The following is a 23114-nucleotide window of genomic DNA, read 5'->3' as shown; positions in this document are numbered from 1 at the left end:
AATTGTCCGTAAGAGAGCTTGTGCCATTTATTTTCCCACCCACAGAATATCTGCTTTCCCATATCCTCCCTACACTTGACGTGACCGTTTTGTTTAATTTTTTTTCAATCTCCAGAGAACATGTCATCTTGTTCTTCTCCTGTTTTGATTAACGGAGAGTTTGAGCATCTTTTGTATGTATATCAGTCAGAAAACAGATGTTCCTTAACTCTAAAGGAGGCAATGAAACATCACTTATGGGGCACAGAAGACAGGGTGGGGGGGTGGACAGGAGTAAGTGGAAGGGGGGAGTTTGAAATGACACTATAAATTAAGATGCGCTGCGAGTGTGATCTCATGTCGAAAAACTTTTACTTACACCATCTCCTATGGTGTGAAGATTTGGAATAGAAGCTGAATAGGAGTTAAAGGGAACCTGGGAGACAAGATCCAAACTCTCTTTGTTTGTGGATTGGAGTAACGTGGAGAACTACTTCATGGCAAAAGAGAAGGAAGCAGCTAGAAAGATAGTGGAGGGTCAGGAGAGTGTCCCCAAACTACCATTCTGTAGTCCCTTTAAACATTACACTATCTTACATAGAATTGCAAGGAAATAACACAGCATCTCTTTTCCTATCTTCTATACTATCCCTGATAATATTAATTCCACTCCTCCTGGACCAAATCCTACAAGAGAGAGAGAAAGATTCCTTGCTGCAATGTCCATAGGTGCAAGTGGAAGAGGAGTTTGCTACAAGGCCAGTCAGACTCTGTGTCACACTGAATCACGTTGGAAGAAACTAGAATTTACTGAGCACATGTTATGGGCAGGGTTCAGGTTGAAGTGTCAGGGCCGCTTCATTTAATTGCTCTCAGCAGATGCTCAGAGATCAGGTTCATCTAAATCTTCCAAGGTCAATAGTTCTCAGGTAGCAGATCCAGGGAGTCTAGCTATGATTGCATGGTCTTAAATATGACTTTCTTTGCCTGGGTTTCCAGTCAGAAATACAGGGGTCATGTTCCTTTCATTTATCACCCTTTCTTCCCATTTTTTGTTACAATGAAACTTCATATAACTGCAGTCATCACTACTGAGGACTTAACTGTGTGTTTGGTGACGATTGAAAAGTTTTTACGTCAGGTTCTTATTTAAATCTCACGGTGATTTTCAGGCAGGTGCAGCTCTCATTCTCATTATGTAGGTAAAGAAATGGAAAAGAAGAGAATTTATTAAGGAAGCTAATACTTCCAAAGGCCTTGCTTTGTTTTAACACTGTACCTTTTCTTCGCATTATCTCTCTTAATTTTTATGAATTCCTATGGGATGGGTAGAGCCATCACCTCTGTTTTGGAGTCCATGAAGATGCATAGCTTGTTCAGTTGATGGTAGGCCTGGATTTAGCCCACGTCTTGCAAATCTGAGGCTACTCTGACAATCCCGGGAGGCTGCTTCCTCCTGATCTCCCCTTTGAATAAGAGTTCTTCTCTGTTCTCATGAAATTGTTTTAACCCACTTTAGAGGGCCTGCACGTCTCTGTGGGTCTTTCTTTCTCTGGTTAATTGTCCCTGATTGCCTCCTATTTCTTCACTAATTTTTTGGATAGTAAGGCTTCTATGGTTGAGGGCTAGTTTACATCCTTCGCATTCCTCAGAGTAACAGTTCCTCACCCCCACTCTATGGTGTCTTAGAAATGGAGCTCAGAGATGTGGAGCCACTTCCTCAAGATCACACAGCTGAACAGAGAGAGAGCTGAGAGTTACTCCCTAGATTTAGATTTTTTTAAAACTATGTCCATTTTTAAATAATGTTATTTTATGTATTTATTTTTTATGTGGTGCTGAGGATCAATCCCAGTGCCTCACATGTGCTAGGCAAGCTCTCTACCACTGAGCCACAACCCCAGACCACTATGTCCATTCTTAAACTTTGTCCTTAGTGAGGATTATCTGTGGATGAACTTTGGGTGGGAATGGGGATCATAAATCCCCTCAAATTGTGTGTATAGTTTTATGTGTTCGTGTGCACAGAGTTTTCTGTGGAAAAGCTCAGACCTTTCATTGGCTTCTCCAGAAATTCTGCAATTCCAATTTAGGAATCATAATTCGATCACAAACATAAACAACGACAATGAAAACTCATAAAGACCTTACAAAGATCATTTCTCTCCCTCTCAGAAGTCTAGGAGAAGCAAGCCAACTCTTAACCCTCTACGAGGATTCATTCCATTTATTGCCCGGAAGCACATGTGTGTGCCGTGGTCCCAAGTCATTCCCTGCAGCCTCGGTCTCCTTTGCTTATGGACTCCGCCGCCAGAGCACAGAAAGGGCACTGGCTGGCTCCCCTGCTGACTGTGTCTCAGGCTCACTTTGCTCCAACCTCTCCAGTCCTTTCTTCCCAGTCCTCCTGACCGCTGGGTGGCCTCTCTGTGGTTTCTAAGTGGCCCAAATGCTCAGGGTCACATCCCCATTTTGTGGTGATTTTTCCTTCTAGCTCTGTCCTTCCCTAAATCTCAGTTTCCTCCCGCTGGACAATGGGGATATTAATAATGCTTATCTCAAAGGACATTTAGGAGACTGTGAAGTGAGGAAATGATGAGTGTATAATGATTGGCTGGTGAATGACGGTCATCTCGAAGGATTCTTGTGTCCTTTCTTTACATCTCCACCCTAGTCCCACTTGCGTCCCTTCCTTTTCAGGCTAGTCCAGAAGGATAATGAGAGGCCATTACTATCAGCTGTCAACTGGTTTGCTATTCCTGATACGTGCATAGACACTCTGCAGTTCTTTATGATTTTTTAAACTGCTGATCACACTGGGGAAACAGCCACTGTGTGACAAAATTATAAACTTGAGGACGTGATCAAATCTTTGAAAATCTCTACTAACAGAATGAATGTGAGATTCTGCAAGCTTTTCACTGAGTCCTCTCTAGGCTGCTCTGTGGCGCTGGTGATTATTGGCTTTACTACTGTGGGTAGACATCTTTATTCTCCCATTATTTTGTCTTTCTTAATCTGTGCTAAACTTGGTTCAATGTACAGAGGTTCCAATCCAGAGTTTAGACTTGAAAATCGAGTTCTATCTGAAAAAGAAGAAAAAATCACCACAAAATGGGGATGTGATTCTGAGCATTCGGGCCACTTAGAAACCACAGTGAAGCCACCCAGCTGGTCGTTTGAGGGCTTCCAGATCCATGTTATTCATTTTATGAGGCAACTCCATGTGCACATCTTCTAGTTCAAAGGCCACTCCAGTTTTAAAGTGCTTGGTCTACATCAAACAAAGCTCTACCCAGGACAGACATCCTCACCTCCACTCTCCAGCTGCATAGAAATGGTGATCAGAGATGCAGTGACCTACCCAAGACCACACAGCCAGACAGAAGGAAAGCTGGGACTCGCAACCAGGATTCAGGGATATTAAACATGAGTCTATAAACTCCGGAGTGAGAGGCAGGTGAAGGGGGAAGTCTTGTGTGGAATACTGGGAAACTGAGGCACAGAGAAGACCAGCCATGAGAGGGAGACCTTGCAATGAATTAGGAAGAGAACTCCAGCCAGAGCCAGCTCTGCTGATCTCCTTCATGGCTGGTCTTTGTCCCAGGATTGGCAGGCACTGTCTCTCAACAGAGTTTCCTTGAGGCAGGGTTTCATAGTCACTCCTAAAGTATTAGAATTCACTTTTTCTCAGCTCCTAAATGGATCATTATACCAATCACCAGCATGAATTCAAAACGGTAGGACTAATTCAAATTTAATGCACCTGAAAATGCAAATCAAAACTATACCAAGATTCCATCTTACTCCAGTCAGAATGGCAAGAATCAAGAGTACAAACAGCAGTAAATGCTGGCAAGGTTGTGGGGGGAAAGAAACAGTTACACGTTGTTGGTGTAAATCTAGTGAAATTGGAAGCAATGTTATCCCATCGATAACAACATTTTTCTTTGTCTTTGCTTGTGATTTTTGCAGTAGCTTTTGTTGTTGCTGTTTATTTATTTATTCATTTTAGGTTCCAGGATAGGATGATTGCAGAGTAGGGTAAAGATGCTTTGGGGAACCTTTTTTCCTATTACTAGATGTTCTTTGAAAGCCAGCACAAGCTTCACTGTCCAAAGCAAGCTGGCCTTTCCGTGGAGTCCAAGGATTGTCAGAGAAAAATGTAGTTGGAGGTGTTTTTTATTTTTTTCTTCCAGTTGGTGGAAGGCAGTTTGGAGATTCCTCAAAAAACTAGGGATGGAACCATCATATGACCCAGCTGTCCCAGATTAAGAAATTGAGATTCACACACACACACACACACACACACACACACACACTTACATACAATGGAGTTCTACTCAGCTATTAAAAAGAATGGGATTATGGTATTTGCTGGTAAATGGATGGAAATGTAGAATATCATGCTATGTGAAATAAGCCAGACTCAGAAACTCAAAGGGCAAATTTTTTTCTTGTATGTGGAAACTAAACTAAAGGAAAGTGTGAGGAAAGGACAAGATTACATAAAGAACCAATCAAATACTTATTAATAGATGAGTGGAAGGAAGTCTAGTAGAGTAGAGGAAGGAGAAGGGAGGAGAAGGGAGGGAAAAGGAAGGCGGGGCCATGGACGAACCCAGCTACTATGTATAACCATTAAGCTCTAAAAATAAATTTAATGTACCCAAATGCACACAAGAACTTTGGTGTAAATCTAGTGAAATTGGAAGCAATGTTATCCCATCGATAACAACATTTTTCTTTGTCTTTGCTTGTGATTTTTGCAGTAGCTTTTGTTGTTGCTGTTTATTTATTTATTCATTTTAGGTTCCAGGATAGGATGATTGCAGAGTAGGGTAAAGATGCTTTGGGGAACCTTTTTTCCTATTACTAGATGTTCTTTGAAAGCCAGCACAAGCTTCACTGTCCAAAGCAAGCTGGCCTTTCCGTGGAGTCCAAGGATTGTCAGAGAAAAATGTAGTTGGAGGTGTTTTTTATTTTTTTCTTATTTTTATCTTGTACTCTGGCATTTGGGTTAGCATCATCTTTACTTGCTACTCTGTATGTGGCACAGGACATAAAAGTGAGGAAGTCCTGGCCTATTCTTGGGAAGGTGTCCCACATTTTACTGGCATAAGCAGGTTTGTGCATAGCCATCCATCATCTGGCGAGCTCTATTTTCAGGTGGAGGTATGGAAAGTTACACTGGGGCCAGAGAAGCACGAGATGGATTCTGTCTTGGAAAGGAGGACCGAGGTCAGGGGTGATTTTGCTGAGTGCCCTTTGAGTTGGTTCTTCCAAGATGAGATCATCCCACTGACGAGGGAAGAGCACAGGGGCTAGAGAACAGAGTGAGCAAAGGCAGGAACTGATAGGAGTGTGAACTCTGCAGAGACGGCTTCACAGTCCAGTCAATCTAACAGAGATGGGAAGCTGTGGCCAGGGTCTTAGGGACTTGGATGGTGGGCTGAAGAATTCGGATTTCATTCCAGACTCTAGAGGAACCTTCTGTGTCTGTCAAGTAGGCAGTGCATTCTCAGCTCTGTCTTGGGGACAGATGCTCTGGCGGGAATGTGGGAGACCTGTTAGGGGGGCAGGCTTGGAGGCAGCAGGCTCCCAGTGGCTCCTAGAGACTTGAGGTGAGAGCGGAAAGTCTGGACCCGAGTGCTGGCCTCAGAAGAAGTGGAGAGGGACACGTCAATCACTTAGGGCTCGAGTTAGAGGACGCGGTGACCAAAGGAAAAGGACGATCACTGACTCTCCACCTTTGGGAGACTAACTGGGTGGGACGGGTTAGCTGGTAAGGGAAGCGCAGAGGAAGAGCAAACTTTATGCAGGACATCTTACGCTTAAATGCCTCTGAGAATTAAAAGTGTGGGTCTGGACCGACTCAGATGTTGGGGTGATGGTGGGGTGTCCCTCATCATTGGCACTTCATCCTTATCAAAATACTTCCTGTGATGATGCCCGGGGTTAGTGCTGAGGACTTGCCAGTCTTGGGTGTTATCTCATGTGGGGGTCGTTCAAGGCTAAAATATAATTTTGAAAGTCATTGCTAATCGAGTACTTACTATATTCCAGGGCTGGGCTCAGTGCTCTCGATGGATTGTGTCCTTCCGAGGCATCGTCTAGATCTGGGAGGAAGAGTCTAGTATTATGTGCAAGAAGAAGAAACAGGTTTGGGGAGTTTAAGGAACTGATCAGAGTTTGAGTTTGGCTCTTGAACCTGGACTCTAAAGCACTTTATTGTGTCATTAGCAAGGGGGCTGAGTGGTGCTCCTGCAGGGTCACCTAAAGATATCAGGGGGTGAAAGGAGAGAGGAAGAGGCACAGAGGAGGGTCCCCCTCTCCCCCTGCCCTGTCAAAGGAATGCAGGGGAGAAAGTGGTGGGAAAAGAAAAGCCAGTGAGGAGGTAGAGAGTAAGATACCCAAAGCAGGATGGCACCCAGAGCGCACAGGGATGCACAGGGTCAGAGGAGTCTGGCAAGGGTGAGGGGTGGAGCTCTCTGTGAGGAAGCCCTCGATGCTGGTCCAAGAGAGATGCCTCTGGAAAGAGGGTGTGCCCTTGGCAGGGGAGGCTGCCAGGTGAACAATATGAGCTCTGGTAAGAAAGAAGGATGTAGAAGAGAAAGTGCAAGAGAAGCCAGAGGTAAGAGGAGGCCCGGGCACTGGAACTTAGAGACATGTGCTCTCTACATACCAGACCTGGCCTTGGGCAGGGTCCCAGGGGGCTCCGTGGAATATAGATCCCTCTGCTGAACCCAAGATTTTCGAATAAGAACCCCTGGGATGGCCAAGAAACTGCATGGGTAAGAAACTCCCTCAGGAGAGTCTTTTGAACCATCCCAGCTGCATGACCAGGAAGGCAGTATTGCACACTCTCCGCCTACAGAGAAGGAGATTGAGGCACAGGAGCATTTAGAAAGCTCAGAGAGGAGGGCACCAGCCACTTGGTGAGACTCTTCTGGCTCCCAAATCATAGCTGTTTCCCCTATTCTGCATTGTTTCCTTAGGTAGAACTGAGCCTTGTTGGAACTGGTTACTTTTCTGGGTCCACAGTTGACCAAGGGCATAAGAAGTTACAGGAGAAATCACCATTCTCAGTCCAAGCTCAGCAGAAGGAACAGAGGGCAGCAGAGGATGAGGCGACGCTCGGGTTTTCTCACGAGTGCCATTGTTAGAGGAGAGAGATTGGGTGCTGTTGATTTCAAAGTTGATGTCTTCTGTGAGGCATCAGCCGATCTGTTTATCTCTGATTCACAGTGCCGCTCCCAGACTTGAATCGGTTGGGAGGCTGACCTTCCGGGGGATAAAGCAGTAGGACAGGAAGTGGACTCTCATGATTCTTCTCACAGTAGCGTTGTATCCTATCCACTGCACAATGGTATCTTTGATTAATAAAGTTGGAATTGAAGCCACGTAATTCTAGCACCCAGGAGCTCACCTTCAGAAAGGTCAGCCAAATAAGGTCAAGGACAGTTGTCTAGCCATCAAGTTACATCTGGCAAGTCAAACAGAGTGAAAGGAAGTTAAGTTGAGGCATTGAAGTAGAACACAATGGACCTAGGCTGGGCCGTGACCCCTCTGCAGGGACAAACAACCCCAGTACGGACCCAGGAAGGAACTTCCAGGCTCTTAAGAGAAAGTTCTGACTTCACAGGGGTGCAAGGTCAGTGGGGAACCCTCAGTGATGAGACCTCTGTTCTCCCCACTGGGAACCATTCTATCAATGACAAAAATGCCTTCGGCAAGAGCTGCCACACACACATGGTAGGGGTATTGAGCCCTGAATGCTCAGAAGCAAGGGGAGAAGTGAATTTTTAATCAGATGTCATTGCTGTAACCATTACTAGCAATCATCGTTAGCTGTACAGACTTGGGCATGGTCCAGGATCTCTCAGAACTTCAGTTTCTTCCTCTTTCAGTCATTCTTTCCAAGTTGACTTGGAGTTACAGATCAGCTGGTCCAGATGGAGCAGAATGCCAACCTTCCTTCCTTCCACATGCTGGACGTTGCCCTCAGGGAGCATCAGTGGGAATGGATGGGAGTGGAGGTCTTCTCCTTGCCTCTCCAGACCCTCAGATTGGCAGCCGGGAGAGGAGCCTGCGCTGGCTGAGAGAGGAGCCTGCGCTGGCTGAGAGAGGAGCCTGCGCTGGCTGCTCTGGGTGACGAGACTTTGCTGCCTGGCTACCTCAGGGGCGTGGCGTGGAAGGTGGAGGTAAAATTCCACCTTGGTGCCCCTTGAATGATGGTGTCCTAGAACCTCTGTTTCTCTCCTATCTGCCTCACTTGTATAAAATGTTGAAATGTGAAGGCATCTCATCATCCCTTCCTCCTTATGAACCTCCTCAGGCATCAACACAGTTTGCTCTCTGTTCCCTTTGAAAAAAAAACAAAGCCACACACCTCCCATGTCTGCTGGTGTAGCTAAGGAACACGGGGCTCCCGTATGTTCTCCCTGGCTTACTGATTAAAGTGTACATGTATCGCGTTCTTTGGCTTATTCCACGTAGAGGCCTCCGGAATGAAAGGGAAGCCTGTTAGTTAAGTGAATGTGTTTCCACGGTTTTCAGGGGAGATCTGAGACTCCACGTCTGTTAGCCCTGCCAGGCGAGGTCAGCAAATATGGACTCTGTGGAGCAGTCAGCAAACACAGGTTCTTGTCACTTCCCTCAGAACCCACAACTGTGAACACTTGAGCAAATAAACTTCTCTTTCTCGATTTCAATTCTCCCTTGACAAAATAAATAAATAAATAGGAAGCGAAGGAGGTCATTTCGAATTCCTTCCAATTTTAACATAGTCAAATTGTCATTTTGGAATTCCTCTGCTGTCTTTGGATTTCTTAAAACCATACCACCGGTGATCCAGAGGGGGCAGCAGAAGCCAGGGGTTACTCAGGAAAGAAAAGAAACTTCTCTGAAGTCACAGTTGTCACTTTCAAACTCCTAGGATTGTGTTGAGAATGTATCATAGAAATTCCCTGATTTCAGAACCGATTTTGTTTGGGAAGGAGAGACAGGTGAGTCCCAGGGTCTATGAGTCAGCGATGGCTCGATATATGTAATATGAGTTTTAAATGTACATACTGAGAAGATGAAGGCAGTTATTTCTCACTGATTTCTTTCCGTCCAGAATTCATCACATTGGAGAGTTTTTGTTTTCAAATAAGATTTTAATGCACCCTTTTTCTTTTCTTCCAGAGTGGGTGTAATCAAACCTTTTTTGAGTCATTCAGATTTGGGTTCAAATTTCCTGTTACTGCCCTTTTCTTGTCTGTGTTGTCTTGGGCAAGTGATTCAGCCTCTTTCAACCTTAGTTTACTTGTCTATAAGATGGGTTTTGTAAGCATTAAATGTGATAATTTACATAAAGCCCTTGCCATTGTGCCAGGCACCTAGTAAATGTTCAATAAACAAATTCTGAGTGGGCGTCCCTAGTAATTTAGAGCAAGTTATTATTAATGGGATGGGAGCAGGGATGATTTTTAAAGTGGATTCTTAAAGGACCTTGGGATGTAAAATTTCCGTGCCAGTTCAGAATGGCGCATAGCATGTGGCCTTTGCTGAGTGAGATTGTGGGTTCTTCTCTGCCACCTGAGGCAGAATCATGGGGAAGGAGAAGTCTGTCATCATCCGAAGCATCAGCTCATTGGAAGGCTCTTCAGATTAAAAGTTGGCTCAGCTGGGATGCATTTAATTCTGTACTTCACAGGATTGTTTTTGCACCACTAGACTCACTATGCCAAGGCCCAACACACTTTTTCTGTAGAGGGTCAAAAGGTATGGAGGCCTGTGGGCCAGGGTCACCTGGGTGGCAGCTACTCAGCTCTGCCCCTGGAGTGCGGAAGCAGCCGCAGCCGATAGGGAAACAAGGGGGCGCCCCTGGGCTTCCACAGGACTTAACTCGGGGTACAGAAAGTTGAATTTTGTGTAGTCGTATGTGCTGTAATAATTCTTCTCTTTGCTTTCCCTCCAACCCTTTAAAAATATGGAAACGACCCTTAGCTTGTGGCTATACAGAAACACCTGGTGAACTGGACTTGACCTTCAGGCCTCCCTCCTCTCCATGAGCAAGAGATAATTCTCTAACAGTTTGGGCTATAGCCTTTCAGATCTTTCTTCAGAAAACATAGTGATATATTTTATTTCTTTTTACAAATTTTTTTCTCTCCTCTTTCTTCTCCTCCTCCTTCTTTTACAAAATCTTTCTATGTTCTTTTTTTTTTGTGTGTGATTTTTGTTTGTTTGTTTGTTTTGGTTTTGGGGATTGAAACCAGAGCCACCCAACCACTAAGCCACATCCGCAGACCTTTTTTGTATTTTATTTAGCTCACCGAGTTGCTGAAGGCCTCGATAAGTTGCTGAGGCTGGCTTTGAACTCACAATCCTCCTGCCTCAGCCTCCTGAGCTGCTGGGATTACAGGTCTGCACCATCACACTGGCTTCTATGTTCTTTTAAACTTCCTTTAAATTTCATTCAACAAATTCTTTCTGCAAAGCTACTACATACCACGCATGGATTAGAGTAAATGATGTGAAATATTCTCAAACAACTTTTAAAAAACTTTTGTCTTTATATGACCACATATTAATTTTAAAAATTAATGGGTTTGACTACAATGTATCCATACTCATGTATTTCCTTCTTTGATCATGCCCACCTTCCTTAAAACTTTTTAATTTGAAATAATTTTAGATTCACAAGTAGTTGCAAAAACAGTACGGAGAGGGTCCTGCACATTTCTCCAGCACCCACCAGTGGTAACATTTTATACGCATTGTCCAAACCAGGAACTTGACCTGGGCACAGTTCAATCGACTAGTATATGAACCCTACTCAGATTTTTTCAGTTTTTCTAGGTACTCATTTAAAAGTTGTTATTTATTTATTTATTTATTTTTTTTTGCGGTACTGGGGATAGAACTCAGGGCCTTGTGCTTGCGAGGCAAACACTCTACCAGCTGAGCTATCTCCCCAGCCCTCAAAAGTTTTTTATCTACAAAAACATCATCAATCCATCAATCTCCATTAGGCATCATTATCAGTGCTTTTAGATCCAGGGGTGTATTTTTCTAGTAGAACCTCCTAACCCTTGTTTTGCCCTGCTTTACTGGGTTTCTGACAGAGCTCTTCCAAGATTCTCTGAGAAGGTCATTGCAGCTTTGCTTCAGGGAAATAAAACACAGCCTAAGAGTTTGCTCTTGACTCAGACGTCTCGGAGAGTTTCCAGTGATTCACACGTGATACAAACAGTGCTTTACTGCTAAATTTTTCACATTTGAGAATATTTAGAAGTTATACAAAAGCACTAAAGAGAACAGATTCTAATTGTCTCTCATCTTTCCAAAGTCAGATATATTTCTTTTTAGTTTTCTCTGGGGAGCAAGAGGTCTGCATCTGTTTCTGTATATACTCTCAAGTATTCACTCATTCACAACTTATACTAAGTATAGTACTATATCCTTTCTAAAGATTAGTATGTAATAATTTCTTTAGTTCATTCAAATTTCTTCATAAAAAGACATCCAAAATTATAAAAGTAAAAAAGGACATAGGAGATAAGATAGTAAAAAAAAAAAAAAAAAAAAATCACCATTTTCAGATGACTCAGAGAAGGGAAGTGTCCTGGCCATGGTCACACAGCTAGCAAGCATGGGATAAATACTTATGAATGGCAGAGAGAGCCCCAGGATGCTGGAGTAAGGAAGGGTATATGGCAGGAAGTCCTCCAAAAGCTGGGGTTGTTATAGGAATTCCCTTTTGTCAAGTACCCTTGCTTACCAAGAAATCGAGAGACCAGAAAGCCAGTTCCCTAATTTAGAGCAAGAATTCTAGCTACCAAGAAATCCCCATTTTAGTATTTTCCATTTAAATAAATACTTGTCCTAAAGGAAAATCTAATATTAATCAGAGGTTTAGGTGAATATGTGAGTTCAGGAAAAGTTTTCCTTTACAAATTTTCTAATGTTTTAAAATAGCACATAATAATTGCATATATCTATGGGGTGCAGTGTGATATTTCAATACATGTATACAGTGTGTGCTGAATAGATAGGGGTAATTGGCATATGTATCACCTCAAACATTTTATTTTTTTATTCTAGGAACATCAAAAATCCTAAAGGCTATTATGAAATATACAATTACTTGCTATAACCATGGTCACCCTATTCTACCATAGAACATTAGAAGTTATTCATTCTGCCCATTGGCCTCTGTAACCATTAACCATCCTCCTGTCATTCTTCCTTCCCCCTGACCTTTCCCAGTCTCTGGTAACACCACTATTCTATGCTCAACTTCTCTGAGATCATCCTATTTGGCTTCCTCATATGAGTGACAACATGCAGTGTTTTCTTTCTGTGGTTGACTAATTTCACTTTAAATAATGTCCTCCAGTTCTATCTATGCTGCTGAAAATGATAGGATTTCATTTTTATGACTGTATAATATTTCTTTGTACACTATAAACATATCCCATTCTCTTTATCTGTTCATCTCTTCATGGATACCTTGGTGATTCCTTCTGGATATTATGAAGGTGCTACATTAAACATAGGTGTGCAACTGTCTCTTTGACATACTGACTTCATTTCCTTTGGATATAGACTCAGTAGTGAGGTTTCTGGATCATATGGCAGTTCCATTTTTAGATTTTTGAGGAAACCTCATACTGTTTTTCATAGTGGTAGTACTGTTTTTCCCCCGTATCAAAATCCTCACCCACCAACACATTTTTTTTTTAGTCTCTTTTATTATAGCCATTCTAGCTAGAGTGGGGGTGATATCTCTTTGTGGTTTTGGTCTCTTGCCTTGATGATTAGTGATAGTCGTTTTTCTTATACTTGATGGCCACGTGTATATCTTCTTGGAAAAATGTCTAGATAAATCTTTTGCTCATTTTAAAATCAGTTAATTGGTTTTTAATATTTTGCTATTGAGATGCTTGAGTTCAAGTTCTATGTATATTCTGAATATTAATCCCTTGTCAAATGAAGAGTTGACAAACCTTTTCACCATTCTCTAGGTTGTCTCCTAACTCTCTTGATCTTTTCCTTTGCTGTACAGAAGCATTTTAGTTGGCTGTGATTACATTTTTCAAATTTTGCTTTTGTTGCCTGTGTTTTGAGGGTCATACATAAAAAAACTTTGCCCATTCCAATATCCTGAAGCATTTCCTCTATTTTCTTCTAGTAGTTTCATAGTTTCAGATCTTACATTTAAGTCTGTGGTTCACTGCGAGTTGATTTTGTGATAGTGAGAGATAGGAGTGTGAAGATTATTCCTAAATAAGGTCACAGTCTGAGGTTCTAGGTGGACATGATTTGGGGGGACTATTCCACCCACTACCATCCCCTCTCAGAACTGCTTTCTAGAAAGTTCTGGGAGCCCCTTATTTTGTCTGATTGTTATGTATGAGAGTCAGAGCCTGGAGACTGTGAGGGTCAGGGGACACAGACAACATGGAAGCCAGGGGTCTCCATTTATTTAATCCCCATCCCTACCCACCAGTGTGGCTACTTTTCCCAAGCAAGAAACTCATTGACTGGTGTTTCACAGTGCTATTTATTTTTTAAAATTATTAAATTTGTTTTAATTAGTTATATATGACATAGTATGCACTTGATACATCATATACAATGGAGTATAATTTCTCATTCTTCTGATTTTATATGATGTAGAATCCCACTGGTCATACAGATATATTTATACACAGGGTAACAATGTCTGATTCATTCTATTATCCTTCCTATCCCCATACGCCCTCCCTTCAATATCCTCTGCCTATTCTAAAGTAACTCTATTCCTCCCTAGCCGGCCCCCCTTGTGACTTAGCATCTGCGTATTAGAGTAAATATTCAGCTTTTGGTTTTTTGGGATTGGCTTATTTTACTTAGCATAATATTCTCCAGCTCTATCCATTTACCAGCAAATGCCATACTTTTATTCTTATTTAAGGTTGAATAATATTCCATCATATATATACGTAATCTCACATTTTTTAATCCATTAATCTGTTGAAGGGCACCTCAGTTGGTTCCATAGTTTAGCTACTTTGAATTGAGCTGCTATAAACATTGATATGGCTGTGTCACTCTAGTATGCTGATTTTAAGTTCTTTATGTATAAACTGAGAAGTGGGATAGCTGGGTCAAATGGTGGTTCCATTTCAGGTTTTCTGAGGAATCTCCACAGTGCTTTCCATAATGGTTGCACCAATTTGCATTCCCACCAGCAATGGGGGAGTGTACCTTTCCCCACATCCACGCTGATGTTTATTGTTGTTCATGTTCCTGATGATCGCAGTTCTGCCTGGGGCCAGATGGCATCTTAGAGCAGCTTTGACTGGCATTTCTCTACCTGCTGGACAGGTTGGACACTTTTTCTTATGTGTGTGGATCCTTTGCATTTGCCCTATTCTGCTCGCAACACTGTAGCCCCTGGAGTGTTTCCCTTCTGGGCTTTTCCCTGCTCTGAAGAAGAAGTGGGAACAACGTGCCCTTTGGCATCCTGCAGTTGTGTTAGTGTCTGCAAATTGTCTCTCCTGTTAGACAATTCCAGTGTAAGAACGGATTCCATTTGATAACAGCCACCCGGGCTGGCTTTTCCCTTTGATGGTTTCAATGGCAGCTGATCCTTCACAAGTGATTTCGATGCAGCAGGCTTTTGACAGAACAGGGTAGGAGTTTTGAATTCTTACCTCAATTTCCAGCTCCAGGGGATAATAGCAGAGAAAAACAACAATCACTTAGTTGCAGGATATGAAAACAGGCTGAATTTCCTCCTTGGGTTTGGATGCTCCTAGGCAATCTACGAGTCACTTTCCCTGAACAACAAATAAGCTCTCTGGGGCCAATTATGAGCCTCACACAACCCGCACGTTTTTTTCTTTTGCCTTAACTTCAAGTAAGCTTGGAACGGGTGGTGGATTTAATGATCCATTTCAGCAACTACTAGCCTAGGAGTCTCCTCCATTCAGCCCCGCCTCTCTCTGGTTTTCTCATGCTGTTTCTGTTGCGTGGTTTTATTGCAGATGTGATTCTGCTTCCTCTTGGATGCCTTTCCCCTGCTCTGGCCTCCACCTCTGCTCTTTCTGATCTCTCTGATGGTTTCCTCTTTTTTTTTCTTTTTTATCTCCACCTCGTCCTCTGCCCACCTCTTAATGCTGATGATTCCCACGACTCCTGCTCTTCTCTCTGGACAGGCAGTCCTTGGAGTTCTCATTCACTCTGAGGATTTCAGCTGTTCCTTGGGCACTGAGGACTCCCTGATCAGTATCTCCCAGTGCACTCTCTTCCAAGGTTTCATTCAAATACATCAACTGCTTATTAGACGGGTGGTGTTTGAGTGTGTCCCAGGGGTCCTGACGCCCCTTGCTTCTGTGAACTCCTCCCCTCGACATGCTTTTCGGCTTTCTTTTCCCTGTCCCTAGTTAGCGGACTGTTAGGTAGTGGCCTGGGGTCTCCAGTAGGAACTAGGAGTGATCCAAGCCTTTTACCTTGCTCTTACCCCACATTCAGTGTCCACATCCTGTCATCTCCTTCTGAACAGTGCTGACATCTGTCTGTCCCCCTTCATTCCTACTCACTCTGAACTTCAGACCTGGAAAACTCTTGGCTGCATTGTTCCCTTATCCCCCTTTGGACCCTATCCTACCATAACATTTCCATAGTTTATTCCTGACTTAGCCTCAGAAGAGACTTCCCAGCATGGAACAGCACCTCCTGGTCTGGTTCCTGCCCACCTGTCTTCTCCGCTGCCTCTCCTGGCTCCTGGTGTGTCCCATAGCTGCTCACCACCAGCAAGATGCCATGTTGCTTTTTGCTTCCCTGGTTTCACTGTCACCTGGAGTGGCCGGGTCGCCATTCCCCACCTGGCTAATTTTTACAGAGCCTTAACTGTGCTTAAGGGTTACTCATTCAATAAGCATCTAGTGAGCACCAAAGTATGCAACAGGCAGTGTTGGGGTCCCACTGTTGAATAGGCAGATGGGGACTCTGTCCTCAGGGAGCTCCATCCAAACAAGACCGTCACTGAACTGCCACTTTGAGCCAGGTACCTGTCTCTGCCCACGGCCCCAGCACCCTGCCTGTGCCACATCACCAGCTCGGTCTCTGAGGCTGAAGTAATCTGTTGGCCTCTCTAATGTGCTGAGACTTTGTGGTGGTGGTAGGGACTGTGCCATATTCATCTCAGTGTTCTTGGTGGCTGGGGTGGTTCTTAGCACTTGGTAGGTTCTCAGTAAGGTTCCCTCGTCACTCAACTATCAGTTATGAATAATCAACTGCATGTTTCAGAAGACACTTGCCTTCACATGGACGCTTTCCTTGACCCCTCAGAACAGGCTGCCATCCTAGACATGCCTCTGGTATCCAGTGCTATTTCCTCACAGAACTTCACACAGTTTTCATTGGTTACCTTTCATCTGCGCACACAGCAGCCCTGTGGTGCTCGGTGCTGGGGACCCTTCTGAGGAATGCGTCACCAGGGGATTTTGTTGAGGGAACATTGCAGTGTACCTGCATGAACCTGCAGGCACAGCCTTCCACGCTCCTGGGCTGTGGGCACTGGTGTGGCACAGCCTGTGGTTCTTGGCCTGTCATGAAGAAAACAACAGGAGATCAAGTCCAGCACAGGAGAAAAACACGCAATAGGGAGACGCGGGGAACAGGAGATGCCACGAGGCTGCTGGGCCACAGGGCGTGCGTGCTGTTTATAGTAGACATTTCTTTTAAAGTAGAAGGAGTACACTCTAAAATAGCAAGAAAGCTCTATTATAGTAAATACCCAGGCCAATCGTGCAGGCATGCGTTGTCAGGTATTATAATTATGGTACATAATTATGGTACACAATTGTGCGTCTACACTCTCGTAAGACTGCCAGTGCAGCAGGTGTGTTTGCACCAATGTCATGCAGGCATGTCACACATTTCATCATGACATTATGACGGCTAGGACATCACTAGGTCCTGGAGATGTTTTGGCTCACTTATCACCTCATGGGACCATTGTTGTGCATGTGGTTTGTCGTTGCCCATTTGTTGCTACGTGGTGCATGGCTCCATATAAATATTTTTTTAATTTGATTTTCTGCAGGGTGTTGCAAATTCCATGAGGTATAAAGTTTGTCCAGCACAGTGTGCAGTCTTTAATAAGTGGCCAATAATTATCTGTTCACTGAAAGACTGACAAATTTTCTCTCTAGAAAAATATCCTGAACACCCTGCTGGAATCTACAGCAAAATTAGAGCCAAGAGCGCTGGCCCAGGGTCTCATTCCCACCTCCCTCTGGAATGGAGATGTTCCTGTGGGATAATGCGGGAGAGCAGATGAATTTTCAATTAGCACCATATCAAAAGAGATATGGCTAAGTATATTATACAAAAAAGGGAAAGATGGTATCAAAGCACTAAACAGATCAGCTGAAATTCCAGACGGCCTTGAAATAACTATTTTAGGAGGTAGTTTTTTTTTCTCCCACAGAAAATACATAACCACTTCTCTCTCCTTTCCTTCCCAGCATCCGAGATGACAAATCCCGTGCAAAGTAAATCAAAAGAGGTAAAAGACCTGTGAAGTATTTGAAGTATCTGACTTAGATTTAAAAAACCCACAGTAGAGGTTTGCATAGATGGACCAGGGAGAAGAGTCTATTGCTAAGGGGGAAACGCATTGCGATTACAGAATACCCAGATAATTTGTAGACTTGTACTTTGGGCAGAAATAATATTGATTGCCACTTCTAGAAGCGCAGATGCTTTGAAAAGAAAAACAAAAAAAAAATATGTATGAAAACACAGAAAATCATTTCGAGCTCCTTCTATGTGGCCCAGGATTATGGACATGCTGCAGAATCCACATCTGCCACCAGTGTTCCTCTTTGTTTCTGAGGGGTCCCTTCATTTATTCTCATTATTACAAAAATGTTTGAAGTCACTGTTAGTGAAAAGTTTGGGCAGTACAGATGTCTGTGCAGGAAAGGGATCTCTCCTCAGAGACAATCTGCGGTCCTTCCTGCCCCTGTCCCCACGGCCTCTGGCAATCTGTGTGTTGGAGAACGGGACAGGAAGGAGGAAGGACATAGTGTGGTTGGTCAGTGGGAGGTGGGGTAGTCCCCCCAAGATGCCTCCAGTCCTGGTTTGAGCAGTATTTCTTAAGTTTTTTGCATCAGGGCCCCTCAATTCTTCTAAAAGTCATAACTGAGAAATTAAAAACAATACTTACAGATTCATTTAAAGCCACAAATAACAAACCCAATCCATGTTAACATAAATAGTGTATGAAACAGATAGTATTACCCTATATATATGTATGATTACTTGAATGGCTTGAATATTCATTGTGTACAACCATAGAAATGAAAAGTTGTTGTACTCCATTTGTGTACAATGAATCAAAATGTGTCTGTAAAAATAAAAAAACATTAAAAAAAAATAGTGTATGTTTGTCAGGCACAGTGGCCATGTCTGAAATCCCAGTGACTTGGGATCAAGGCCAGTCTCTGAAAATTAGCGAGAACCTGTCTCAAAGTAAAAAAAAAAAAAATTGGGAATGTAGTTCATTAGTAGAGTGTTCCTGGGTTAACTCCCTAGTGTATTACCAAAGAGAGAGAGAGAGAGAGAGAGAGAAAGAAAAAAGAAAATAGTTATATGTTTTATGAAGTAGCTTTATTTTTACCAAGTGAAAAAAGTGAGAAAAATGGCATTGCTTTTACATTTTTACAATTCCCTACCTGATGGGAGACAGGGAGCCTCCATCTGCTTCCCCCATCCACGTGAGGGAAAGCCTTGGACGGTGTCATCACCTGTCACCTCTGGGACCCTCTACCTGGTGCCAGAAAGACAGTGAAATGGCAAACATGGTCCCGAGGATCGTTCTGGTCTCAGGGGCTCCCTGACTGCACTTTGAGAGCCCCTGTGGAGACCATTTGACATTGAGCTCATTTTCTCCTGACTCCTGCTTCTCTGGAAGCCCACGTCAGCCATGGGAAGAGCTGCAGGGCTGGAGCTCAGGGGGTTCAGGCAGCAGCGCAACTCAGAGCAATGGGGCTTTGCGCCCTCTGACCCCTGAGTTCATGGCCCCACCTTATGCCTGGTGTCCAAGACTTAGGGAAATCCAGAAAAATGAGGGAAATGTTTCAGGTTTTCAGAAAAATTTTATTAAAAATCTGGTTGTGAGACTGTTTTATTTGGTTGTCGAGACACATTGGGTGAAATGGGATAGAAAGTGGCCAAAGGTTGGTGATTGGAAGGCATCCCAGGGATAGGACGTGACCTTGTGGTATTGACCTTCTGAAATGAGGGGGCCAATCAATCACCCCGCTATGTCTCTCCAGAACCACAAGGTCAGCCTGGTGGTGATCATCGCCTCCTGCTTGGGATTCGTGCTGTTGGCGTTGTTGGCGACGTTTCTCCTGCGAGGTAAGCTGGGCAGGACAGGTGAAGTGGGGCCCTTCAGAGCAGGGTGACCCTAGCAGGACCCCCAGGGGCACTCACTGTGTCCTGACCCTATCGTCCATCCTCAGACAGGCTCAGGTCTATCACCGTCTATCGTGTCCCCTCTGGCCGCAGAGAGAGACACGACAAATGTCTGAAGCTTTGGAAGTTTATTGTGCACAGTTCCTCTCCTACGCTTCTCTTACCCCTAGCTTCTGCGCACTCCCAGCTTCCCTTCTCCCAGCTTCTTCCAGCTCCTGCGTACTCCCTGCTTCCAGCTTGGCTTCAACCTCCGCCTCCGCCTTCGCCGCTTCTTCCGTCCCCCCTCGCTCTCCCACCCACCAGGCTTATATACACTTCAACCAATCAGGGGAGAGTACACGAGATAAACGCGGACAGCTGCAGGCATAGGATGGGTACACGAGGGGGGCATGCTCTAGTCACATCGTTAACTAGCCAATCATTGGAATTCACTGGTTGTTTACTGTATAGCTGGCTGCTTTTGGCTCAGTGTCAGGCGCCATCTTGACCATGCCTAAGGCTGGGGGTCCCGGAAACCCCCACAACCGTCCCCATCCCAGCCAGGGAGGTAACAGGTAGACTCATCTCCAAAGGGGCTAATGGCTTGTGGATTGTCTTCCGCGTAGAGTTTACATTTAAAATAATAATAATAATAATAATAATAATAATAAATAAGAGCACCTTCACCGATTGACTCTTACTCTGTGTGCTCCCTGTCCTCGGGGACTCTTGACATTGCTAGTTGCCTTAGTCAGCTTTTTTGCTGCTGTGACTAAATGATCTGACAGGCACAATTATAGAGGAGGAAAGGTTTATTTGAGGGCTCACTGTTTCAGAGGTCTTAGTCCATAGAAAGCCGGCTCCATTCCTCAGGGCTCCATTCCTCAGGCTGAACATCATGGTGGCAGAGCATGGCAGAGGGAAACTGCTCACATCATCAGGAAACAGAGAGAGAGACTCTACTCTCCAGATGCAAAATATTTACCCCGAAGCCACGCCCCAGTTCCCACCTCCCCCAGCCACACCCTACCACTTCAGTTAATCACATCAGGGATTGATTTACTGATTGGGTTGAGACTCTTACAACCCAATCATTTCTCCTCTTAACTTACTGCAATGTCTCACACATGAGCCTTTGGGGGACACCTCACATCCAAACCATAGCACTAGTTCATGCCACCTCCCTTACTGCCTTAAGTGGCAAGTGCTGTTATCACTGTCTGAGAGCTGAAGCAGCTCTCTGCTAGGATTGCCCCAGGAAGAAACCACAAATGATCTCGGCTTCTGGATTCCCTAAAAGCAGGCTGTCTTCACCAGCGGCTACAGGTGGCCTTCAGGGGGAGCTGTGCATCTCTGGTATCATTTGCAAAAGTGTCCATGTTCCCAAACCTGCCTTTTCCAGGGAGAGGGTCCATAGTTTGGAATGAATTCTCAAGTTGGTTCATTACTTTGCACTGCACCCCTCATCCCCGTACCCTGCCAAAGAAAAACAGAACACTGAAACACTTAAAAAAGCCAAGAAACAGGGTTCATGTTTCCTTGAAAAGCATAGACACATGGCCTTATCTGGTACCCTTATCAGATGGGGAGAAATGACTGTTTCAGGGCAGTTGGTCACCAGAAGAGACTAGTAGCCATCTCAGCAGGTTTGAGCAAGAGTGAATTTGTGTATTTCAACACCCGTCCCAGGTGAACACTACAAAGGCAATTTAGAGCTTCGTGGAACCTATCAGCCATACTAGTTGTCATACAAAGTCATGGTGACAGTTTTGGAGAAACTCTGGGTAGACCTCACCCAGGAGTGTTTGGAAACTCAGGTGAACACGTCAGGTCTGGGCAAGGGGAGGACTCATCATGAAGCGGATCAGCCAGTTGGCCCAGTGTGGGAGACGCTGAATGACTCAGGGGTCCTGCTTGGGGACAGGGAACAGCAAGCCCCTGAAAAGAAAAGAGTGGCTTCTCCGCCAGCACCTGTACCTAAAGCCTCCCTTTCGGCTCTCTGGAAGGGAGCGCTGGGCTTTCCCCATCATTCCACTCATTCTAGCACAGCGACTCTCCTCACACTGTGGTCTTGTCTTTTCAGGTAAAGTCAGGAAAACCAGTTGTTTGCAGAAACCCCAGAGGTAATTCATCTTGCATGACTGATTGTTGTAATGATCATATAAGCTGTTACAAATGATTAGATACTACCCAATAGCTTAATGACTCATGCTTGTGTCCTGATTAAACACAGTGTTGGAGACATGTGGCATTAGAGGTGAAAAAGCTGTGAGGATTTAGCTCACATTAACCTCTGTCTGAAAAATGGAAACGCAAAGGCAGGTGGCATTAAAAGAAGAATAGCATGCAAAAGAAAGAAATTGATGTGTCACTGTACTCTGCACTCGAACTTTGTTCAATTCTGGGTGACTCATCTTAAAAATATCTTGTTAAATTGAAGTTCATTGGGAGGAGAGTTGGCAGGTTTGCAGGATGGACAATGGAAAAAAAAAATATTTAGAACATTATCATTCCTCTGCCCAATTAGACCATGGAAGCAGCGTTTTGTTTTTTTTGTTTTTGTCTTTCTCGTTATTATTGTGTTTGAAGAGTCTCTGGAAATGAAATTTATATATCTAACTTGTTCTATAGCTTTTTGGGAAATAAAGAAAAAGATTTGCATAGGATTCTGATGAAGGTCTTGCTTTCATTAGTTCATTGCATTGATAACTTGTGTTTATTAACAAATAAGCATTAACAAACTGGGAAACAGGCTCAGCAATGTGACTTTCCCACATCATACTTGGTGATCCTTTTGATAAATAAATGCATTTAGACCTTGGTTTAATATTTTATTTTGCTAAGGAAGTTCAGTTTCCTTATAATAGATGGGAAAAGTCCCTGTATGTCCTGCAATCTCAGTTTTCCCATCTGTAAAATGAGAAGCTTGGACAGGAGGGACTCCAAGCACTGTTTTGTGGCTTTCATCATTGCAGCATCTGTGTGTGTGTGTGTGTGTGTGTGTGTGTGTGTGTGTGTGTGTGTTCCTAGCTCTGGGTGTTTCCCCTTATGTGTTTTTCTTCTCTTTACAGACTAGACAACCTTGGAGAAAGCAAAGATGCCCTCAGTGACGTGCCTCATGGACAGGAGGAGGAAGAGGGGCTTTTTACACTCTAGCTTCTACTTTTCCTTAGGATTGAGCAAGACCCTGATGCTTGAAATTTCCACTTAAGTCTTGTAATGTTTTAAATTTCATTTGTTAAGAAAAGTTTTGTGTCCTCTGTTGATGTCATGGGTCCAGTTTTGTTTTAATTTCATACTTGAAGTTCTTTCGGAGACCACATCTTCTCTGCCCCTCACTTTAATCATCTCTGTAGTGTCGTTGCTATGTGATCTTCACACGATACCTGAGTAATCTGGTTACCACACCCCTGGGGGTACCGAGACCATCTCAGCACAGTTCTGATGAAGGAATATTCGAAGCAGTCTGTGTCCAGACAGCATCTGCCTGTTGGTCCCCAAGAATTCATTAAGCTTGTACAGAACAAGTCCAATCTCTTCTACCTGGAACCCCTCCAGAGAAAGGAAGGGGAACTTCGAGTCTCTCTAAATTGCCTTGATTTCTGGCCCCTTTACCACCATGGTTGGTTTCATCTCCTTTTTCTGCTCAGCTTTCTGAGTTCAGGACCCCACTGCAGGTGTGGTCGGAGCAG

The 23114-nt window shown here is 43.9% G+C and overlaps 1 protein-coding gene across 1 annotated transcript in view; it reads left to right on the top strand.

Annotated features, from left to right (window-relative positions):
- The window catches only part of Timd4 (T cell immunoglobulin and mucin domain containing 4), a 35303-nt gene extending 12627 nt beyond the window's left edge, over positions 1 to 22676 (top strand). Inside the window, exons 6-9 of the mRNA XM_047556577.1 lie at positions 17487 to 17527; positions 19302 to 19386; positions 21506 to 21545; positions 22494 to 22676. Of these exons, the coding sequence (XP_047412533.1) occupies positions 17487 to 17527; positions 19302 to 19386; positions 21506 to 21545; positions 22494 to 22578 (251 nt within the window). The 3' untranslated portion in view covers positions 22579 to 22676. The remainder of the gene's footprint in view (positions 1 to 17486; positions 17528 to 19301; positions 19387 to 21505; positions 21546 to 22493) is intronic.
- Positions 22677 to 23114: the final 438 nt, after the last annotated feature.

The sequence above is a fragment of the Sciurus carolinensis genome, chromosome 6 (assembly GCF_902686445.1).
Source record: "Sciurus carolinensis chromosome 6, mSciCar1.2, whole genome shotgun sequence".
Lineage (NCBI taxonomy): Eukaryota > Metazoa > Chordata > Mammalia > Rodentia > Sciuridae > Sciurus > Sciurus carolinensis.
This window is presented reverse-complemented; position numbering and strand designations above follow the sequence as displayed.